We start from the raw sequence: 18,524 nt of genomic DNA on the forward strand, positions 1-18,524 counted from the left end.
GACCATGTCTGCCATCTGACTGCAAATGTGATGTGATGGTAGCCACTTGGCATAGAACTGTACTTGTAAAAGTGTTTTATATATATGGCAAATGAATGACACTTTCTCTTATAAGCACCTTATACTCTTACCTTACTCTTATAAGTAAGAGTTTTCTTACTTGTGTAAATTTGTATAAATTCTTGAATTGGCTTGTGAGGTAAGATGTATCTGTGCTAAGGTGATTATACGATAGGGTTTTCTGTATTGTAAAAGAGGACAGGGTTTCCAGGAGTGCTCCCTCTTGGCATAACTCTGCTCTTCATTAGTCAGTGGAGATTTCAATGCCACGGGCTTGTCTTTTATACATTTTAACACTGACTTTGGGAACAGAGTTAAATCAACAGCAGCTGCTTTTGGAAATCGCAACCACTGAAAGGTGCAAAACGTGCTTTAAAAAAAAAAAGCATTGTGTGTGGTTTAATATATTTAAAAGGTGTATTATATTTTATAGGCACATATGTAGATTATGAAATAACCCTATAATTGCCTGATAACTAAAATATAACACTGCTTAAGAGACAATTTATTTCTATTTAAAATAGTGGGGTTTATTTTTTTTTTAATAAATTAGATTAACATGTTTACAACCATGTACAACATTCTTAAAACAATTTAACAAGCTGGTTGACGTATAGCCTCTATTTTGATTCCCACTAAATCCTTTTTATTCTTTGAAATTATCTCTTCTTTAGTTTGTAGTGAGTTTTGTTCAATAATAACGTAAGTAACAGCAGGAATGTATGGTAACATACTGTCTGATCTGCAGTTACATAATTGGTCTTGCTTGCGTAGCCCTTAGATTTTTGAAGGTAACTATTTACCCAAGAAGTGTTTGTATTCATAAAGTAAAGTGTTTCCTCCCTAAACATGGGCAAAATTATAAACACACATAAACAATCATTATCATTAGCTCACAAACATATGCTAAAGACCATCTACTATATATTATTTTATAACTTTTCCAAATGTAGTTTAGTTAACATTTTAGAAATATTATATTATTTCTAAATCCATGTGCCTGTTTAAACTTCATTATCTCAAATGATACTGAGTGAGTGGTCATGAAACAGTATCATAAAATACATACAGACATTATTTTAATGCAATAAACATGTGATTTTTAAGACTATCTTAACAAACACACATGTTTATTCTTTGCTAAAACATGTTTCTGCAAGTGCCACACCTATATTTTGCATGTTTTCAGTCAGTTGGTTCAAAAGATTGTGGGAGGAGCTGGGGGAGGGGGAGAATAAATCTCAAAATCTCAGAGCAAAATACCAGCCTATTTTGACACAGCTATTTTTCCCTAGCAAACACTTTTAATTCTCAGAAATTTTCTTAACTGTGAAACATGGGTAGGGCACTGAAACATGCATTTTTATATTTTTGCTCCTTATTAACCAGATAACACATGAGATGCAATGAAATTTTCCTAGATGTCAATTTTTAATTCTCTTATCTTGAAGCACGAAAGTGAATGGTTGCTAGATTTGTAGACACAGTGGTTTCAATAGCGATTGCATCTCATGTGGGATGTATCTGGTGTTTTATTATTTGTTTTATAGTGTCATTTCAATGTAATGTGCTGTTCTTTGTGTCTTTGTTGTCTCTTTTTTTTCTTTGTCCCCCCAACAGCATTTTGTCCCGCACAGGGAAGAAGGAGAATCAAGATGCCTCCAATTTGACAGTGCCCATGACCATGTGTCTTTTTCCTGTGCCATTCCCACTCACCCCATCTCTAAGACCACAGGTCAGTTCCATCAACCCTACTGTTACTCGCTCCCTCCTTTACAGCGTCCTGCGAGATGCTCCATCTGAACGTGGCCAGCAAAGTCGTGATGCTCAGTTATCAGACTACCCATCTTTGGACTATCAAGGACTTTACGTGACACTGGTGACACTGCTGGATCTAGTTCCCTTGCTACAACATGGTCAACATGGTAAGCAGGCCCTTGAATCCTTCCAGTACGCTTAACTTCAGTGCTGTGAATCCATGAGTGATGCATAAATGCAGTTGAAGAGATGGGCCTAAACTGACCTGGATCTGGAATTCAAATCTCCTGGAATGTGTTTATTTCCAAGTGTTTGGTTTGACTTTCTCAAATAAAAGATGTTTTTTTGCTAACTGTGGATTTGGGTTTGTATTCTGAGGTTGTCTGATTTTTAGTGATATGCTTGTGGTATGTAACTAAAAAATGCAATGTTATGTAACAAAAATAATACAGTTGGGTCTAAAATGATCTGGATTTTGAATTTGAATCTGCTGAGATATCTTCAGACCAGTCTTCTTGGGGTGGCTCTTTAAAAAGGCACAAATTGCTTGGAAATGTATATCAGGCTTATAATGAATATGCAGATTGAGTGTTTTGGTGAAGGTCCATCTCTAAACATAGTATACATGTGATGGAAGAAAAACCATGATAATGGTGATTTGAGATGGCTTTAAAATATTCCTGGGTAAAAAGATAACAATATGTGTGTCTGACTTACAGAAGAGCCATATATTCTTATGTTTTGAATTAGTTAATCACAAGGTTGGTGTTTTTTTTTTTTTTATGACTGTATTGTATTTATATTGTTTTTCCTCAAATTCTGCTTATGTCTGGCTTGTTAGTCTGTGGCTTTCCATACTGGGGTTCAGGATCCTGGTGTTCTCCCTGTGTTATGTAAGCCAAATACTAATCTTCACCATGGTATCAGGGTGTGTTACTCATGTAGTTCAGCACAGGAAGATTGTTGTCATCTGTGATTCCATGATATGCTGCTGAAATTCTTTAGGATTAAGTTGTTTCTGTTAAATGCTAAATACCTTTTGAGTTGGCAGCAGCACGTTTTGAGCCAAAGGAAAGGATATGCACCAGGAAATGGTATGATCTTGTAAGAGGGGGCTGCTAGCAAATTATAGACTTGTCAACTTAAATTCAATTTCTAGAAATGGTGGAGTTAATTATCAAAATTATCTTTTTCTAAATAGATGACGTGATGATAACTTACAACCAGTGGAGACCTGTAAAGAACAAATAACATTGAGCAAACATAGTTTTCTTCTATGGTAGCACAATGGCTCTCCTGGTGGGGTTTTCCTGTCCTTAGTGAGGCTCTTGTTGCTGTGTCACTTGACATCCCAATAGGCAATCTGGGACATATGGTCCCCACTTGAATAAGGAAAATGTTCCAGGAGTAATTACCAGTGGCTCTTGTCAGCTGGAAGGGTATACTAAGTGGGAATCTTTACAGGAGTGTGTGCTGGGTCTAGTGTTACTAAATATTTAATTTTTTTTACTTGGCTGATAGAAATGAGAGACCACTTTGATTCGTGGGGGTTATCAAGGTGGCAAATAGCATGTCCTTTGTGTGAAAGATACCCCATTCAGAACAATCTTGGCAAATTGCATTCTGTTTTGAAACATCTTCAAAGGAGAAGTATGAAATACTGTGTTTAAGCAGGAAAAATCCAAGGCAGAAATTAAATGGGGGAAATACTAGCTCGAAAGCCATACTGCAGAGATCTGGATGTTACAGTAGATAAGAGGCAGACCATAATTCACTGAGATATTAGTATTACTCTAGCAATATGAAAACAGGTGTTTTGTGCATGAGACACCCAAAGCATTTTGTTTACTATTTTGACTGCCCTAGCAAAGGCCTCATCCTTGAGTAATGTTTTCAGATTTGTCCATCTGGCTTCATGAAAGATAAGGACCATTTGGGAGGAGTCCAGGAAAAAGAAACAGGAATGATTTGAGGTCTAGAAAATATGAACAGTGAGGAAAAATGGAAAGAAGTTGGTTTGTCTAGCTTAGAGAAAAATGGAAGGGATGTGACTATCATATACAAATATGTAAAGGTTGCTGCAAGGAGAAATAAACTAAACCACACCAAACTATTTGTGGTTGCAGTTGATGAGGATAAGAACTGCAGCAATGGAAATTTACAAAAAAAAAAGCCTTTTTATGATAAAGGTGGTTAAGCACTAGGGTGAATTGCCAGGAGGAGTGAACTGTCTTGCAGATATTTAAGAACAGTTTAGATAAATATCTGCTGGGAATAATTTGGTTGACTCATGCTTGGGGCAAGGGGAGGTCACTTGCTATTTACTATGGTTCTGTGTACAGAGAATTAAATTTTGCAATACAACTTGTTATTTATTTTTTTCCCTCAGCTTAGCATTTGACTAAAAGCAATATATTTTATTTTTATCAGAACAATCAATGTTGTTTAGGTAAGTACCATTGGTGCACTAGGTGGTCCTGAGCTTTGATCCAATCTGATTACACAAAACTCGCAATGTTTAGCTGGTAAATATGTATTGCAAGAGAGAAACGCTCTCTAGCATTAATGGTCTGGTTAGACCCTTGCACAGAAGACTTGCCAGAACCACTGAAATGGAGTGCTAATTTTAATTCTTACTATGACTCATGATGTTTACAGCTACAGATCCTTTGGCACTTTACAGAGGCAGTTCTAAATCATCCTAGTTGTACAGATGAGGCTGCGTAACATACTTAAGGTTACAAAGCGAGTAACAAAAGGAATCCCACCCAAAAAGGGAAAGGCCTTCTGATGTGTTGGGGTCATCCTACAGTTGAAACTTGGGGTTCATTGAGTGCTGTAACCTTTCTCAGAGGGTTCTTGGCCCCAGCTCAGTTCCATTTGGAAGAGTGCATAAAGATGCTAGAGTGCTCAGATACACAATTACCTGTCCCTTCCCTTTGGATCTTGAAATGTTGCACATTTCTTAAGTATCCCTTCCAAAGAGTTAGAGTATAATTAACTAGAGTAGGTAGGGAAACTGTTGATAAATATACCTTTCCTTTTAAGCCTTGGCCATTTTTGGCCTCAGTGGCTTCCCAGGAAAATGAGATCCATAGTTTAATCAAATGTTGTTTGAAAACTACAATGGTGCTTCCTGTAGTCTCTATTTGGGGGGTACTTTGGAAGTCTCTTGAGGGTAATTAAGATCAAAATAATATTTTTCTATGGCTGATAAAGACTAGAATGCTTTTTGCGAAAGCAAGCCTTTTAATACCAAAGTGCATATCAAATTCTGATTCTAATAACATCTCTGCTTAAATGCAGACCACTGTATGTTAATCACTGTATGATTAAAATCAACATTGATTTTAATCAAATATTTTACTGGCTGTAGTATTCACATTCCCTCCAAACTCTTCTGAGTACTGTTGAAGAGCTGGTTGCCTCTATTTTTAGGAGGGGCTTATTAATGATGGGTGAAGTTTCTTGTCTGTAGTAATTAACTTCCAAAATTACTTTGAGGGGAAAACTTAAATTTAAATATAATTTTTTTTTATAGTTTAGAGAAACTAAAAAGAACATAGTCATAATGATTTCTCCATTGTAACGATTCTGTATTTATTTCATTTTATTCAACAGATCTTGGGCAATCAATTTTTTACACTACTACATGCTTACTTCCTTTTCTCAATGATGATATTTTGAGTACTTTACCCTATACAATGATTTCAACACTAGCTACCTTTCCTCCATTTCTGCACAAGGATATTATAGAGTATCTCAGCACATCTTTTCTGCCTATGGCTATATGTAAGTAGAACACATTCTAGTATTGTTATGTCTCAGAAAACATGGTGCACTGCTATAATATTATCAGACTATAGGAGTCAGTTTGTTCTGTCATAGAATTGTAATTGCACATCAATTTACTGTCTGTATATAAGTGAAATAATTCCATGTTACTATTTTTCAAAGTGAAATAATTGTATGATTTTTATTTATTTATTATGTTCCATTACTGTGTGAATTCTTCCTTAATTTAAAGGATGAAGTTTAGCTTCTTTAAGAAAGACACTGTTTTCAGACTTGTAGAACTTTCAGTGCTCGCAGTGGGAGTTTTGAATACAGAATAAATGGACAAACTGATCCTGAGACAATAGATGCAATAGCAACATGCATAGTTTTTGCATTTGGACTAAATCTGGATGTATAAGAATGACTCTCCTTAATGTAATGATGTTGTGATCAATTTCTGTTTTTTCCTCCCTCCCTCTCTCAGCATTTTCTCTTTTACTTCTGTGCTAAATAGCTGTGCCTGTAATGTCTCCTATCCATAAATGTTAAGACTAAATCTGACAGCGCCTCCCTTTTTATCTCTTTCTTTTTTTCTCCCCTCCTGCCCCTGAGGGTGTCACATGATGACATAATGTCATAATCCTGTAGAACGTGTCTCCTGAGGTCTCCGTCCTGAGGTGTTCTGAATACACATCTGTGTACCTGATAGAAAGCTTGGTAGGATTTCAGCAGTACTGTGAAATTGAACCATGTTGTGCAGATGGAAGCGCTAGGATCAATATTAAAAGTCAGTTTTAACCAACAAGCCTTCTACAATGTGGGTGTTCACATACTGGAACAGTTACCAGAGATGTTGCAGATTCTCCATCCTTGCAGATGCTCAAAACACAACTGGACAAGGTCTTGAGTACCTGCTCTAGTTGGCCTTTCTTGGAGCAGGAGAGTTGGACAAGATGATCTCCAGATGTTCATTCTAACATCAGCCACCTCGTGGTTCTATGAGAATGGAATAGAAATAAGATGGAGGCAGACCTTTCTGGAGAAACATGAACAACTTTGTACGGAGATCAACACTAATGTAATTTAAGCATGTAGAAGGTGCTGTTAGAACATGGAAAGAAGCGTGCTCCAGTGTTTTGAGATTAAGATTTTATGGAAATATATCATGTACATTTTCTGGCTCTACCAGGCAGTGATCTTGGAGAAATCCCTTAACTCTTCTGTACCTCAGTTTCCGCATGTAAAATAATCCCTTATAAGACATTGCAATGATGTTTTCTTTGTTACCCTTGACAGGTCTAATAACAGTACACAAATAAAAACTACTGAGATATATTTCATGCATATGTGCAATAGGTCCTCTTTGGGTTAAGAACAGAATCTTGCACTAAATTCCTTTTTCTTCTGTTACTGTTACCTGTTAAAGAACAGCTGATGTAGGTGACTTATGCTCTGCTGTCTATCTTCAGATCTGTAAAACGATTCTCCAAAACAACTGATTGAGCCAAATCCTTGTTTTTTACTTAAATATGTACTGTTCCCCACTGCCCTTGGCAGAGATTGCACCCATGTAGAGCATGGGAGCAACCTTTGTCACTGCTTTTTTCCTCAAACGGTTTTGGTTGGATCTCTGTAAGAAACCATTCTGCTGCCCCTTAAATTTGGCTTCTGCTTTCAATGTCCTACTTTTCTGTTGATGGCCACATTTTAATTGCCAGGTTAGAGCTGCTGAGCATTTTGCAATTTAAATCCATACAAATAGACTTTGCTGTAATAATTTGGGGGCTCTTATGTGTGTGGATGAGATTAAAAAAAGAAAGAATGAAGTGCAACCAAGAGTTGCGTCATGTGGAGAAGCACCAGATAGAGAAATTCCATTTTCCCTTCCCTTCTTTTCCAGATGACTGCTTTTTTAATTAGTGTCCTAGTCTTTCCCCACTGGGATTGATACAGGCTCCTTTACAAGGCAAGTGCAGAACCTTTCTTTCCCTTAGTGTTCAATCAAACCAAAAGGGAGGATGTGTAAGCAGCTGGAGAGACAGATTGGAGGGATGAAAGCATCTCAGTGAACTGGTAGCTACAGTTCTGCGCTTCTGTCCCACGTGCTTGGTATTTGGGTCCTGGCAGCCAGGCTTGGGAAAGTGCTGTGAGTGAGGATGGGGAAGATACACGCCACATCTCTGTGTAGGAGGTTGCCTTCAATGCCATATTGCCATGTTATAGCTCAGAAAATAAACACCTACACTCTGCAGGGTTTCTCCAAGTATTCCATTTAATAACAACCACTTTGTAGGAGACCAGAAGGAATTCTAGCCACTTTATGCGTGAGGTCAAAGTACAACAGCTTAGCTACACTTCAGTGCTATTTATCATTATCTTAGTACAGTTCACATAACGAGGAGGACTAGTTTTTCTGGTATGTAGCTATAATTTGAACTCACACTGTGTGGTTCTGAAAAGTAATCTGTGCCATATGCTAACGGCCAGCAGCTACCACCAGCCAGCCCCAGCCCTTCATCAGTACACCTCAGCAGCAGGCTTTCCCTTTTTTTTCTTGTTTCTTTACCTTCCACTTCCTCCCTACCTTCCTTACAATCCAAGCCCCAGGTACACTTGACTGTACAAGTGACATTGTTTTGGCCAGTCTGTGGGTTCTGAAGGAGAGTGGCTGAGAAGATCCCTGTCTTTGGCTAATGCGGCTCTGAGAATGAGATCTTACTGATTGAAAAACCAGGTGTGCACTCTCTGAATCAATATTCTTAGTCATCTTTCTCTTCCAGGAGAAAAGGGATTTAACCCCCTCCAGTACAGAATGTTTCTTTTTTTTTTTTTAATGATGTGGTACCTTAGAAATTTTATTTGCATCAGTTGGAATGAGCTATTCTTGCCTTATTTTCCTTGTTATACAATAGAAAATAGTCTCTTTTTTTTTTTCTCCCCCTTTCTTTGAAGTGGGATCCTCAAAAAGAGAAGGTGTTCCAGCACATGTCAATCTGTCTGCATCGTCAATGCTAATGATTGCAATGCAGTACACGTCAAACCCAGGTACGTGCAAACATGCAATGTGGCATCAGTCTCTCTAAAACTATGGGCCATGAAGTAGTGTCAAATGCAGTCAGAAAAGTTCAGATGGTGGGAAAAATCTCTCTTGCCATCCAACATAGGATGAAAAAGAAGTGATTTTAGTCAAAACTGGAATTTCTGAGCATCATGCTTGAAATAATCATTATGGACATAAGAGATCTCATTGTGATGAAGAAATAGGCTTGGGTCCAGGATTGGAGACTCTGATCTACTCTTGCTTGACATCAAAAAATAGTGTTGATACAAAACATCAGTGTTGGAGAGAAAACACCACTAACTTTGACTATAGAAGTTCATAGCAACACTTTGTCTTACACTATGATTCATATCCCACCGAGTTCGCAGCTGATACTGTTTTTTAAAGACAGGTAATGCTGGCTGCAGACTCCACAGAACTATACTGAATTTAAATGTAACTATTGCCAGTGATATAACATAAATCAAAACAGAATGTAACATGAGGGAGCTGTTACATTGCATGATAATAAACCATCTCCTGTTCTATGTAGATGGGTAGATGTTGTGTATGGGGAGGAACCCCACACTGCAGTATGTGTGTGCGAGGTGTCACATCACACTAACGTAGTTCAGTGGTGAACAAAAGCAGCACACAATTTTTAAAAGCTACCAGCACAAGTGAGGTTTTTTTCATGAGATGTTCTTCTTTTTTTTTGTGAATTCCATATTCTAGTTATCTGAGGAAAATTTTGCCCTGTGGTTTTTGGGAAGTCAAACTTGTAAAGCAGTTCGTTTGGCTCTCATGTTTGTTTGATGCAGAGTGACTCCTATAGCCTTTGGTATACACAGGAATAATGTATTGTTACATGTGACTTCCTTTGTGGCCCCAAGATGAATGACAAGATACTCATTTATAGCTTTACGTTGTGCCAGAGGGACAAAGTGAATTAGCAGGTATTCTTAAACCAGATGTGTTTGATAAAGATCTCCATTGCTGTGCAGAAAGCTGTACGCTTATAATACTTATTTTCTTAACTGCTTTCCTTGACAGAAACAAATTACTAATATTTAATTTCTAATATTTTATGATGACTCTCATGGCAATGATTCTTCAGCAAACCCCTTAACATAAAAAGTAATTAAATGAGATCTAGAGTTTTGGATGGACAAAGCAAGATCAATTAGCTAATTACATCACTTCTGTAACTTGACTTTCTATTTCAGTATTATGTCTATACTGTCTTTTCTCTCTCAGTGTATCACTGCCAATTATTGGAATGCCTCATGAAATATAAGCAAGAAGTATGGAAAGTAAGTTTATGATCATATATACTTTGTGGAAATGACTGTATTTGGATGGTAATGAAAACCAGACGGCTTGAAAATGGAACTGATTGTGTGCCAAGAACTTATAAATTATCTTTATATCCAGTTTTCCTTCTGGATTGTGGAGAGGTAGTTCCCTCTGATTTTTAGTTTACAGAAGCAGCTCCATGTTTTGTGGAACAGAGCTCTGTTTCCTAAATACTATGTGGTTGTGCCTCCAATTAACAGAAATTTTAATAACCACTAATCACAGTTCATGGGGGACTGAACTGTTACAAGGACTGTTTGTGAGTATTGTCTTGGCCTGAATCTGATCTGGATCCATGTATTTATCTGTATCACACCTCTTTGCTCCATGGCTAGACAGAGGCTTCATTTGCTATATGTTAGCGTACTATGTAGGGTGAGTTGGATGCTCCAATGTATGCATTTTGTGTGCTCAGGTATCTTTGTGAACACAAGTAATGTGTACTGAATTGTGTTATCTTGCAAAATAAACATTTTGTACGTGTCTTTCCTTAGGATTTGCTATATGTGATAGCCTATGGACCATCTCAAGTTAAACCTCCAGCGGTACAAATGTTATTTCACTATTGGCCCAATTTGAAGCCCCCTGGGGCAATCAGTGAGTACAGAGGACTGCAGTACACAGGTCAGTGCAGCTGATTTTGTATGAGTCAAAATAAATATAAAGGAAATGATCAGAAATGTGTTAATGATGTCACATGTTTACTGTTCTATGATGTATTTTGAAATCTTTTGTTGTATAAGATGGTACTTTCATAAGTATATACAATATCCATTTCTCTGTATTTTCAAAAGATGTTATGAAAAATAGAAACTGTGATTGTGGCTACTAAATATATTGTGTTACTCCCAATAATAACTAAACCAGAACAGGAGAAGAAATAAATACAGTGTTCCAAATGGTCTGTGAAACTGCCGCTTTGGCCTCACAAGGCTTCTGGCTTATGTTCTTTTTAATTAGTGCTTTGGTTGCTTTTGTTGTGCCAGCTGCTGTTGCTGCTGCTGTTGCTAAGACTCCTTATCTGGCTGTTACTGTCAAAAAAAGTCAGGTGATGTCAGGTGCAGTCAGTGTATTGGATAAGTTCTCAAAGCTGACTACAGGGTGAAAACGAGACAAATTCAGCAATGCAGCTGGAGCTGAGTAGGCGAATGGCACAAAGTCCTCTGTTCCCCGGACTCCCCAGTGATACTGATGGAATTGTGTTTCTCTGGTGGGGGCTGTCCAGCAGTAACTACAACTTGCTTTTCTGCTTGCCTGTCTCAACCTGGTTCAAGTAATCTCTGTCATACGGGGTATGTTTTGTTCACTTTTAAAATTTCTGGACCAGAATGTGACATTTTAATTAAAAAACCATGAAGAATTGGAAGACCCCCTAGACCAACTGAAGTACATACTGAATGTTCCTGATACGTTTGTCTGATCTGTTCTAAAGCTTTCCCTTGAAGGGTTGAAGGATTTTCTTTACTGTTTAATAAATCATTCTTTTTGTACTGTTTGTATCAATTCTTTCATGCAAGCAGGTCTGTATAAACTATGATATTCCATCTGAACCATTAGTAGCACTAGGTAGACTGGAATAGTTCTCCTATATGTAAATTTTCTGTTAATGTATCCCAGAATGAGATTAGTATTATCTGCAGTGGCATGGCATTTTGAACCTGGGGGCATTCTCTGTAGCATCCAAGTGATGCCACTTGAACATATCTTTGTTGTTTACTGTTGTCATTACAAAGCTAAAGCTCCTCCTGTGGTTGGACTGTTTTTCCTTTTTGCTTGGGAATGTTGCTGACTTTACTCAGCTACTCCTACTGTCCTGCTCCTGAAGTGGAAGGATAATTAATTCAAGGCGTTGGTGAGGTCAGGAAGGGTCTACAATGGGGATGTCTGTGTCTTACTTTTTCCATTTTTTCACTGAGTTCATGATTCATTTCATAATTATATCCCAAGCAAGTCAGTAGGCATATTTTAGGATGTTCATTGTAATTACTAGGTTTCCTGAGGAATGGCTAGGTCTTCCCTCATATCTGTGTAGTACTTAGTACAAGAGAATCTCATTCTCAATTGATACCACTAGAAACAAAGAATGCAAATGTATTTCCTCCATTTATTAATCAGCTGTATTTTGGTTTTGCAGCTTGGAATCCTATTCATTGCCAACACATTGAATGCCATAATGCAATTAACAAACCAGCTGTGAAGGTATTGTTATTTCTTCAGCGGTCAAACCCAGCTGTCTGGGGGATGGGATGTTGCACTTTGATGTCAGCCATGGGCTCTGGTTGTGTGCAGGTGGCAAAGGACAGGAGCTAAGGCAACAGTATGGTCTGTCGACGCCGAGGAGGCCAGAACTTTGTCAATATGGGTTGTGAATTTTTTGTTTGTTGGCTGCCTAAAGCAAAATGGGATATTTCTTCCAACTACAGTTGGCCAAGGCTTGTTATTAAATGTGAGGATTGTTGTCCTAGCCATTGAAGATATCCCTGCTCCTTGCAGGGGAGGTTGGACTAGATGACCTTTTAAGGTCCCTTCCAACCCAAACTATTCTATGATTAATGTGTTGAACTTTCTCAGTGAACTTCATTGAACAGATGAGTTAATTCTTTTTCTTCTCTGTGTTTCAGATGTGCATTGATCCATCTTTGTCTGTGGCTTTGGGTGATAAGCCACCTCCCCTATATCTTTGTGAGGAATGCAGCCAGAGAATTGCTGGGTAGGTAAACTAAGAACTGGAAAAATGATCAGGTATAGTCAGACTCCAGAGTTCAGAACTCTGCTTTATTTCAGTATGGTTAGCATATAATTTATATAGATAACCCAGTTTAAATATACGGAGCACACTGCCACTCATCATGAATAAGGATGGCAGAAATTTACCCCCCATGTGATAAGCATTTGCATCTAGCTTGAACAGCAGTGAGTTTTAAAGTTAAGATATCTGAATTAATAGATACAATGGGATGCACTGACTGTGATAAGGGAACCTCATTAATGTACAAGCTTTTGCTTATGAATTTTTTTTCCTCCTCATCCTTTTAGTTGTCATTAAAAGCAGGACATTGCAATGAAAGCTGTTTCACAGAGGCTTCATTACTTTTCTGTAAGATGTATTTCAAATTATTCTCTAGGGTATACTGTGAAGCAGCAGAGTAAAGAATTGAAATTGATCTGGGCTTGTCCAATACCTGGAAGTAATATAGCCCAAGATGAATTAACCTCACTTCTTTTTTTTTTTTTCTTATTAATTTCTTTAAAAATTCCTAATTCGGTTTGCGTTACTTCACAAGATCTAATATGTGTGGGGAGTTCCAGTCATTAGTTCAAATGGACAAAGTTCCTGGTAGTTCAGAAGCTATGTGATTTTTTTTTTTGTCCCCAGTTTAAGACACTTTTATATCACACTAGCTATAGGAAAAGTAATTCCATCTCACCGTAGCTTTTTAAATCATCATTGATTTAAAGCTATAGGAAGAAGTAATGGAATTTGTTAGAAGCATAGCTTCTAAGGAGACTTACAGAAAATAGTACTGGTATGTTTTTTTCTATATTAGTGTGTTATTCACTATCATTTCTTAGGCCTCCAACTTTCAGAGCATACACTATTTTAATTTGGTAAATTTCTTCCTTAAAAGTAATTTTTTGAAAGCTCTGAACATGGTGGACCAACATCTGCAAAGTGGCAATTTACAGTAAGACAGGCACAACAAAGAGAGGTAGTGTAAAGCAGCCTGCAGTTTATAAAACTACCTTTGTAAAAAAAGCAGTTTCAGAATAACATCAGTCCTACCACATTAATTTAGATAAATTTCCTCTGTGCAAAATTAAACGCATATATAAATAAAAAAATGGAAAGCTAATTAGATATGCAATTTTTATAGGGATCACAGTGAATGGTTGATTGATGTTCTTCTCCCACAAGGTAAGAGGTATTTTAAGGGTAGGTACAAACTAATCATGATTGTACAACCCTTTGTTTACTGATGTTTCTGCATACTGTATTACTTGAAATGCTTAATTCTATTCTAAAGGAATTTTTTAGAACTTTAAAGTAGCTTGTACTTAATGCTGCGTAGTGTATTTAAAGTGCTATGAAAAATTGACTAATCCTCTACCTGAAATAGCATGCACCTCTTTATGTGTGAGGAAGCAGAGACAGCTGAACAGATTTTCAAATCTCGAAGCATCCACAGTTGAGGTGAAAAATAAGGGGCTAGTTCTTCTGGTAACCCATGCCTGACTTGAAAGCTCTTAAAGCTTCTGAAAACCTATTCTATGAACAGAAGGCTGTAAAGGATATCAGAAAAGGACATAAAATACTTTTTGATGATCCAATCATCATCCTTTGGCCAGTGAGAGAGCCTGATATTCTATTATATACCAGGATGCAGGCAAGGCTTGTTGATGAACTAATGATAATTTCCGGGGTTTGCAAGGATAGTCATGTACTGTCTAAAATAACCCTTTCAATGACAGAACAGAAATACTCCATCTCTGTTCTGCTAACTGAAAATTCTTTGGCAGTGGAGATTTTTTTGTTGAAATTCCTTTTAGCTGAAATTAAATCCAGATTAAGAATGTTTTATTTTCTTGAGGGAAGTAATTATTTTTACTCGGCCACCTATATTTACTGGATCAGATGTTGCCAGGGCAACAGACTGAAGAGCTATTGCTTGTAGGTGGAATCTGCAAACATGTAGCTCTGGAGTTATGGGCCGCAGACATACTGGCTGCTCCTACATTTTTCATCCATATTCACTCATCTTTCATCCTGTGAGCATTCCCAGTCAGCATAGGCACACCTGAGCCATGTCTCCCCTGCCACGCTAGTGTGTCTAAGTCTACTGCTACAAGGCTGTCCACGAGGCAGAGGCATACGTGGAAGGTGGATGGAATGTAGAGCACACCACATGTAATGCACCAAGACTCTTCTTTCATTTCAGTGTAGAAATAGCCAGTCAGCCTAAGTATACAGTGTCCCACCTCACGCAGTCCAGCAGGCTTAGAACTTTCAGTAACATCTGGAAACACCAGGTTAGCCTCAGAGACTTCCTTGCAGCAACTCCATTTTCCCATGGCTGCCATGGTAAAACAGAGGGATCGTCATCCTGTGTTGATGTTTTGTATGCCTTCCCCTTACAGCTGAGATTTCTGCTATATGTCAGAAGAAGGTAAGATTCAGTCATTTGTGTGATGGGGCATGATTTGATGTTGTGTGTAGTGTCATTCCATTACTATGTGGTGCGTTCTTTTTTGTACCATTCCAAGTTTTCACAATTTTTCATGAATGCACATGTTGGTGGATGGGAGTGGATGGGAATGATTCATCAGCAAGGTTTCTTTTTGTTAAAACTGCTGATGTTTGATTTGAGTTGTACGTGTTTATTGACGTGGCAATTATCAATTATGCAACTGAGCTCAGTTTTTTTTCTATAACTCTGCTTATGAAGAGTGTTTATATATTATCATCTCCTTGAAGTCTTGGATTAATCCAAAATTGGACAAAAATCCTATTGTAAACTGTGTATTTTTAAAAATACATGGACTGAAAGTCTTCATTGCTTGGCTCTAAAAGATGGCTGACAAAAAGAATCTGCTTGCAATACATACCAGCTAGTGTATTTTAATAACATTCTAATAATGAGGAGCACATTCTAAAAGAAATAAAGAAAGCTTTTATGTTGGGCCAGATAGTTTCGTATTTTGGAGGCTTGGATGATTACCTATGATAAGGCAGATCCTTACATAGCATAAACTGATGTGACACCCTTGATGTGACACTCCTAAGGATCTGCCTGTTGCTTACATGTAACATAAAAAGACATTCTGAAGTATAAGCAGGGGTTAAGAGAATGACTGTAAATTTTTAGAGATTGCACCAAGCCAGAAAGTTGAGGTTGATGACTTCAGTGTTGGTTTGGCCTACTCCAAAAGAAGAGCAACCGTGACGTTTAAGTCCAGGCCCAGCATTTAGGCCTGAGCTCATCTTTCTGGAAGTTCAGTGACACTTGGCATCAGAAGTTTGCACACACCTGTGCTTATATGTAGTGATTATGGAAAGGACCAACGCTTGAGCCAGTTCCCCACTGCTGACTCTCATCCCTGTTTTCAGGTCCACTTCCTGATGCTTGTGGCCTGGTAAAATATATTTATTTTTTTTTTCCCTAGAACTGTAGTTCACACGTCAGAAGAGCTGTTGTCACATGCTTCTCAGCGGGCTGCTGTGGCCGCCATGGCAACAGGCCAGTGCGCTATTGCAAAAGGTGCCACTCGAATCATCACAGCAGTGAGGTTGGGGCAGCCGCAGAAACCCATCTTTATCAGACCTCGCCACCCCCCATCAATACCCGGGAGTGCGGGGCAGAGGAACTTGTGTGTACCGTGGAAGCTGTGATCAGGTAATATGGCAGCTTATGAGGCGTCAATATGTAAAGCAGGATCAGGCTTTTATGTAAATATTGCCTGCAAATCCTGTGTGAGTTGGTTTTGGCTTCACCAGGATAGGTTCAGAGTGGGGTGCCAAACTCCTGCTGCATTAGCAGAGCACCAGTCAGCTGTCAGTGTTGTCCTCAGCGAAGAAGTGTCTTGAATCCTAGAATTTAATGTTATTTTATCGCTGTTCTCAGGAAAATGATGACATCAGGTGCCTTAACCTCTAGTCATTCTTGATTAGATACCTGTATCCAGTTCAGGAAAACCGCATTCACTGACCACAAGTTTGTTTTATAGCTTGCTGAAGGAAGCAGAATTTCATGCTGAGCAGAGAGAGCATGAACTCAACCGCAGGAGACAGATGGGCCTCTCCTCTTCACATCACTCCCTGGACAACACAGACTTCGATAATAAAGATGATGACAAGCATGACCAACGCCTCCTGAGCCAGTTTGGAATCTGGTTCTTGGTAAGAAATTCTTGCTCTCCTCTCTCACTCTTCTCACTTCCCTCTCCTTTTCTTTCTGAAGCTTCAGTATAATCTCTTTTTCCCCACTTCCTGGAATTGGATACTTTCCTGATTTGTAGGCAAAAAGGAGTTTGGTGAAGGTGTCAGACTTGGAGATTTCAGGACTAGTTTGTCCTGTACAGAGTGGATAACAGAATTATTCACCCTTTCAGTTTTATTGTTGACATTGTGCCATCATGTGCTGCTCACAAGTGCCCTCTGCTGAGTGCCATTATTTTAACTTTAAAAGGCAATCCCCAAAAGATCTTTCACTTTCCATCTTTCATCATCACTCTCTGGAAGCTCAGCTTTCTCTTCAACCTCTGACGAGGCTGAAGGACTCTTAGTGGGCTGCTTTTCCTTCCTACCTTCAGATTGGTCTTGCTGAATCAGTCCTGGTCACTATACTCCAGCTAATTCACCTCCTGTGCCTTGACGGAGTGAAGCCCTGCTGGTTCTACCCCTCACAGTAGCTAGCAGAGATTATTCCAAAATAGCAGGGCTGCTGCTGGCTAATTCATGAGCAGACCAGGCTGGAGCCTGATAAATCATCAGAAAGTGGATTCTGTAGTTCTTAAGGAGAATTCCCCTTTTCAGGCTCTTGAAATTCACCTTGAGCTCCCAGGCTGTGTCATCCTTGGCTCCCCAGTGACAAGTGGGGAATAGTAGGACTCCTTATCCACCATCTAAACAGAGGTGGGGACAGCAGGGTAGCAGGTCTAGAATCCCATAATGCCAGCGAAGTGGCTGTGCTGTTTCAAGTGACTACATGAGTAAACTGTGTTCTGCTGGTAGCTTGTGGGGTTTGCTGTTTAACGTTGTTTTAGACTTAAAGCCTTTTATTTTTTTTTATTTTTTTTTTTTTTATTGTGCCATATTAATCTGTTATGTTTCAAGTGATGTTTTGGAAAGACTGAAGGCCTATGTTTCTGGAAGTAGAGGTGAAGTGAGAACAGAACAAGTTTTGTTACACTGTGCGTACCTCATGCTTGGTGCCTTTTGATGGTAGGGAGGGGGAGCTCACTGACTTCATTCTATTCTTACAAAATCTCTTGATCTCTCTGTAGTGAGTATTAGCAGAGACGACAGCACAGATTGTGACAAATACTGGGTTGCTGTTTTCTTTCATAAAATGAATACTGTTAATCTAGAAACTGGACTGAGCTCAAGAGCTGCTGTTAGGAAGGCTGCCAGCTGATACTGCCTTTCAGTTAACACTCGACTGAGACAGGCACCGGGAAGCAAACACCTTAACTTCAGCCTGCAGTGCAGCAGAACAATGAAGACTGTACTTTGAATTGCCAAGGGTGTCGTTAGCTGCCTCATCCCAAGAAAAAACATGGAGGAAAAGCACTTGTATGATGGTTTCTGGTCTTCTCTGGGAAGCAGTGCTGTCAGCTGTTTCCCTAGAAATGTCGTGAATGTCTCTCCTTCCTTCTCTTGCTACAAAGCACAGCAGTCACTGGTTTCAGATTGCCAAGTGCAGAGAGTACAGCTTTCACTAGGAAATGGCAACAAGCAGCTGACAGGTGCTTAAAGGAGCTTCCTAAATCTCCTGTCATCTGCTATTTCCCATTCTTTGGATGCGGTGCAGCAACC

The 18,524-nt window shown here is 38.7% G+C and overlaps 1 protein-coding gene across 7 annotated transcripts in view; it reads left to right on the top strand.

Annotated features, from left to right (window-relative positions):
* UNC79 (unc-79 homolog (C. elegans)) overlaps positions 1-18,524 on the top strand; it is a 108,295-nt gene that overhangs the window by 9,886 nt on the left and 79,885 nt on the right. For 6 of the 7 annotated variants that reach the window (XM_014957642.1, XM_014957644.1, XM_014957645.1 and 3 more), the window contains exons 3-13: positions 1,681-1,985; positions 5,440-5,610; positions 8,548-8,640; positions 9,893-9,948; positions 10,486-10,615; positions 12,126-12,190; positions 12,613-12,701; positions 13,867-13,907; positions 15,128-15,156; positions 16,154-16,383; positions 16,715-16,886. In XM_014957642.1, the coding sequence (XP_014813128.1) occupies positions 1,681-1,985; positions 5,440-5,610; positions 8,548-8,640; positions 9,893-9,948; positions 10,486-10,615; positions 12,126-12,190; positions 12,613-12,701; positions 13,867-13,907; positions 15,128-15,156; positions 16,154-16,383; positions 16,715-16,886 (1,381 nt within the window). The remainder of the gene's footprint in view (positions 1-1,680; positions 1,986-5,439; positions 5,611-8,547; positions 8,641-9,892; positions 9,949-10,485; positions 10,616-12,125; positions 12,191-12,612; positions 12,702-13,866; positions 13,908-15,127; positions 15,157-16,153; positions 16,384-16,714; positions 16,887-18,524) is intronic. The other variant, XM_014957647.1, reaches the window with a different exon arrangement.

The sequence above is a fragment of the Calidris pugnax genome, unplaced genomic scaffold, assembly GCF_001431845.1.
Source record: "Calidris pugnax isolate Ruff unplaced genomic scaffold, ASM143184v1 scaffold211, whole genome shotgun sequence".
In the NCBI taxonomy this organism is placed as follows: Eukaryota; Metazoa; Chordata; class Aves; order Charadriiformes; family Scolopacidae; genus Calidris; species Calidris pugnax.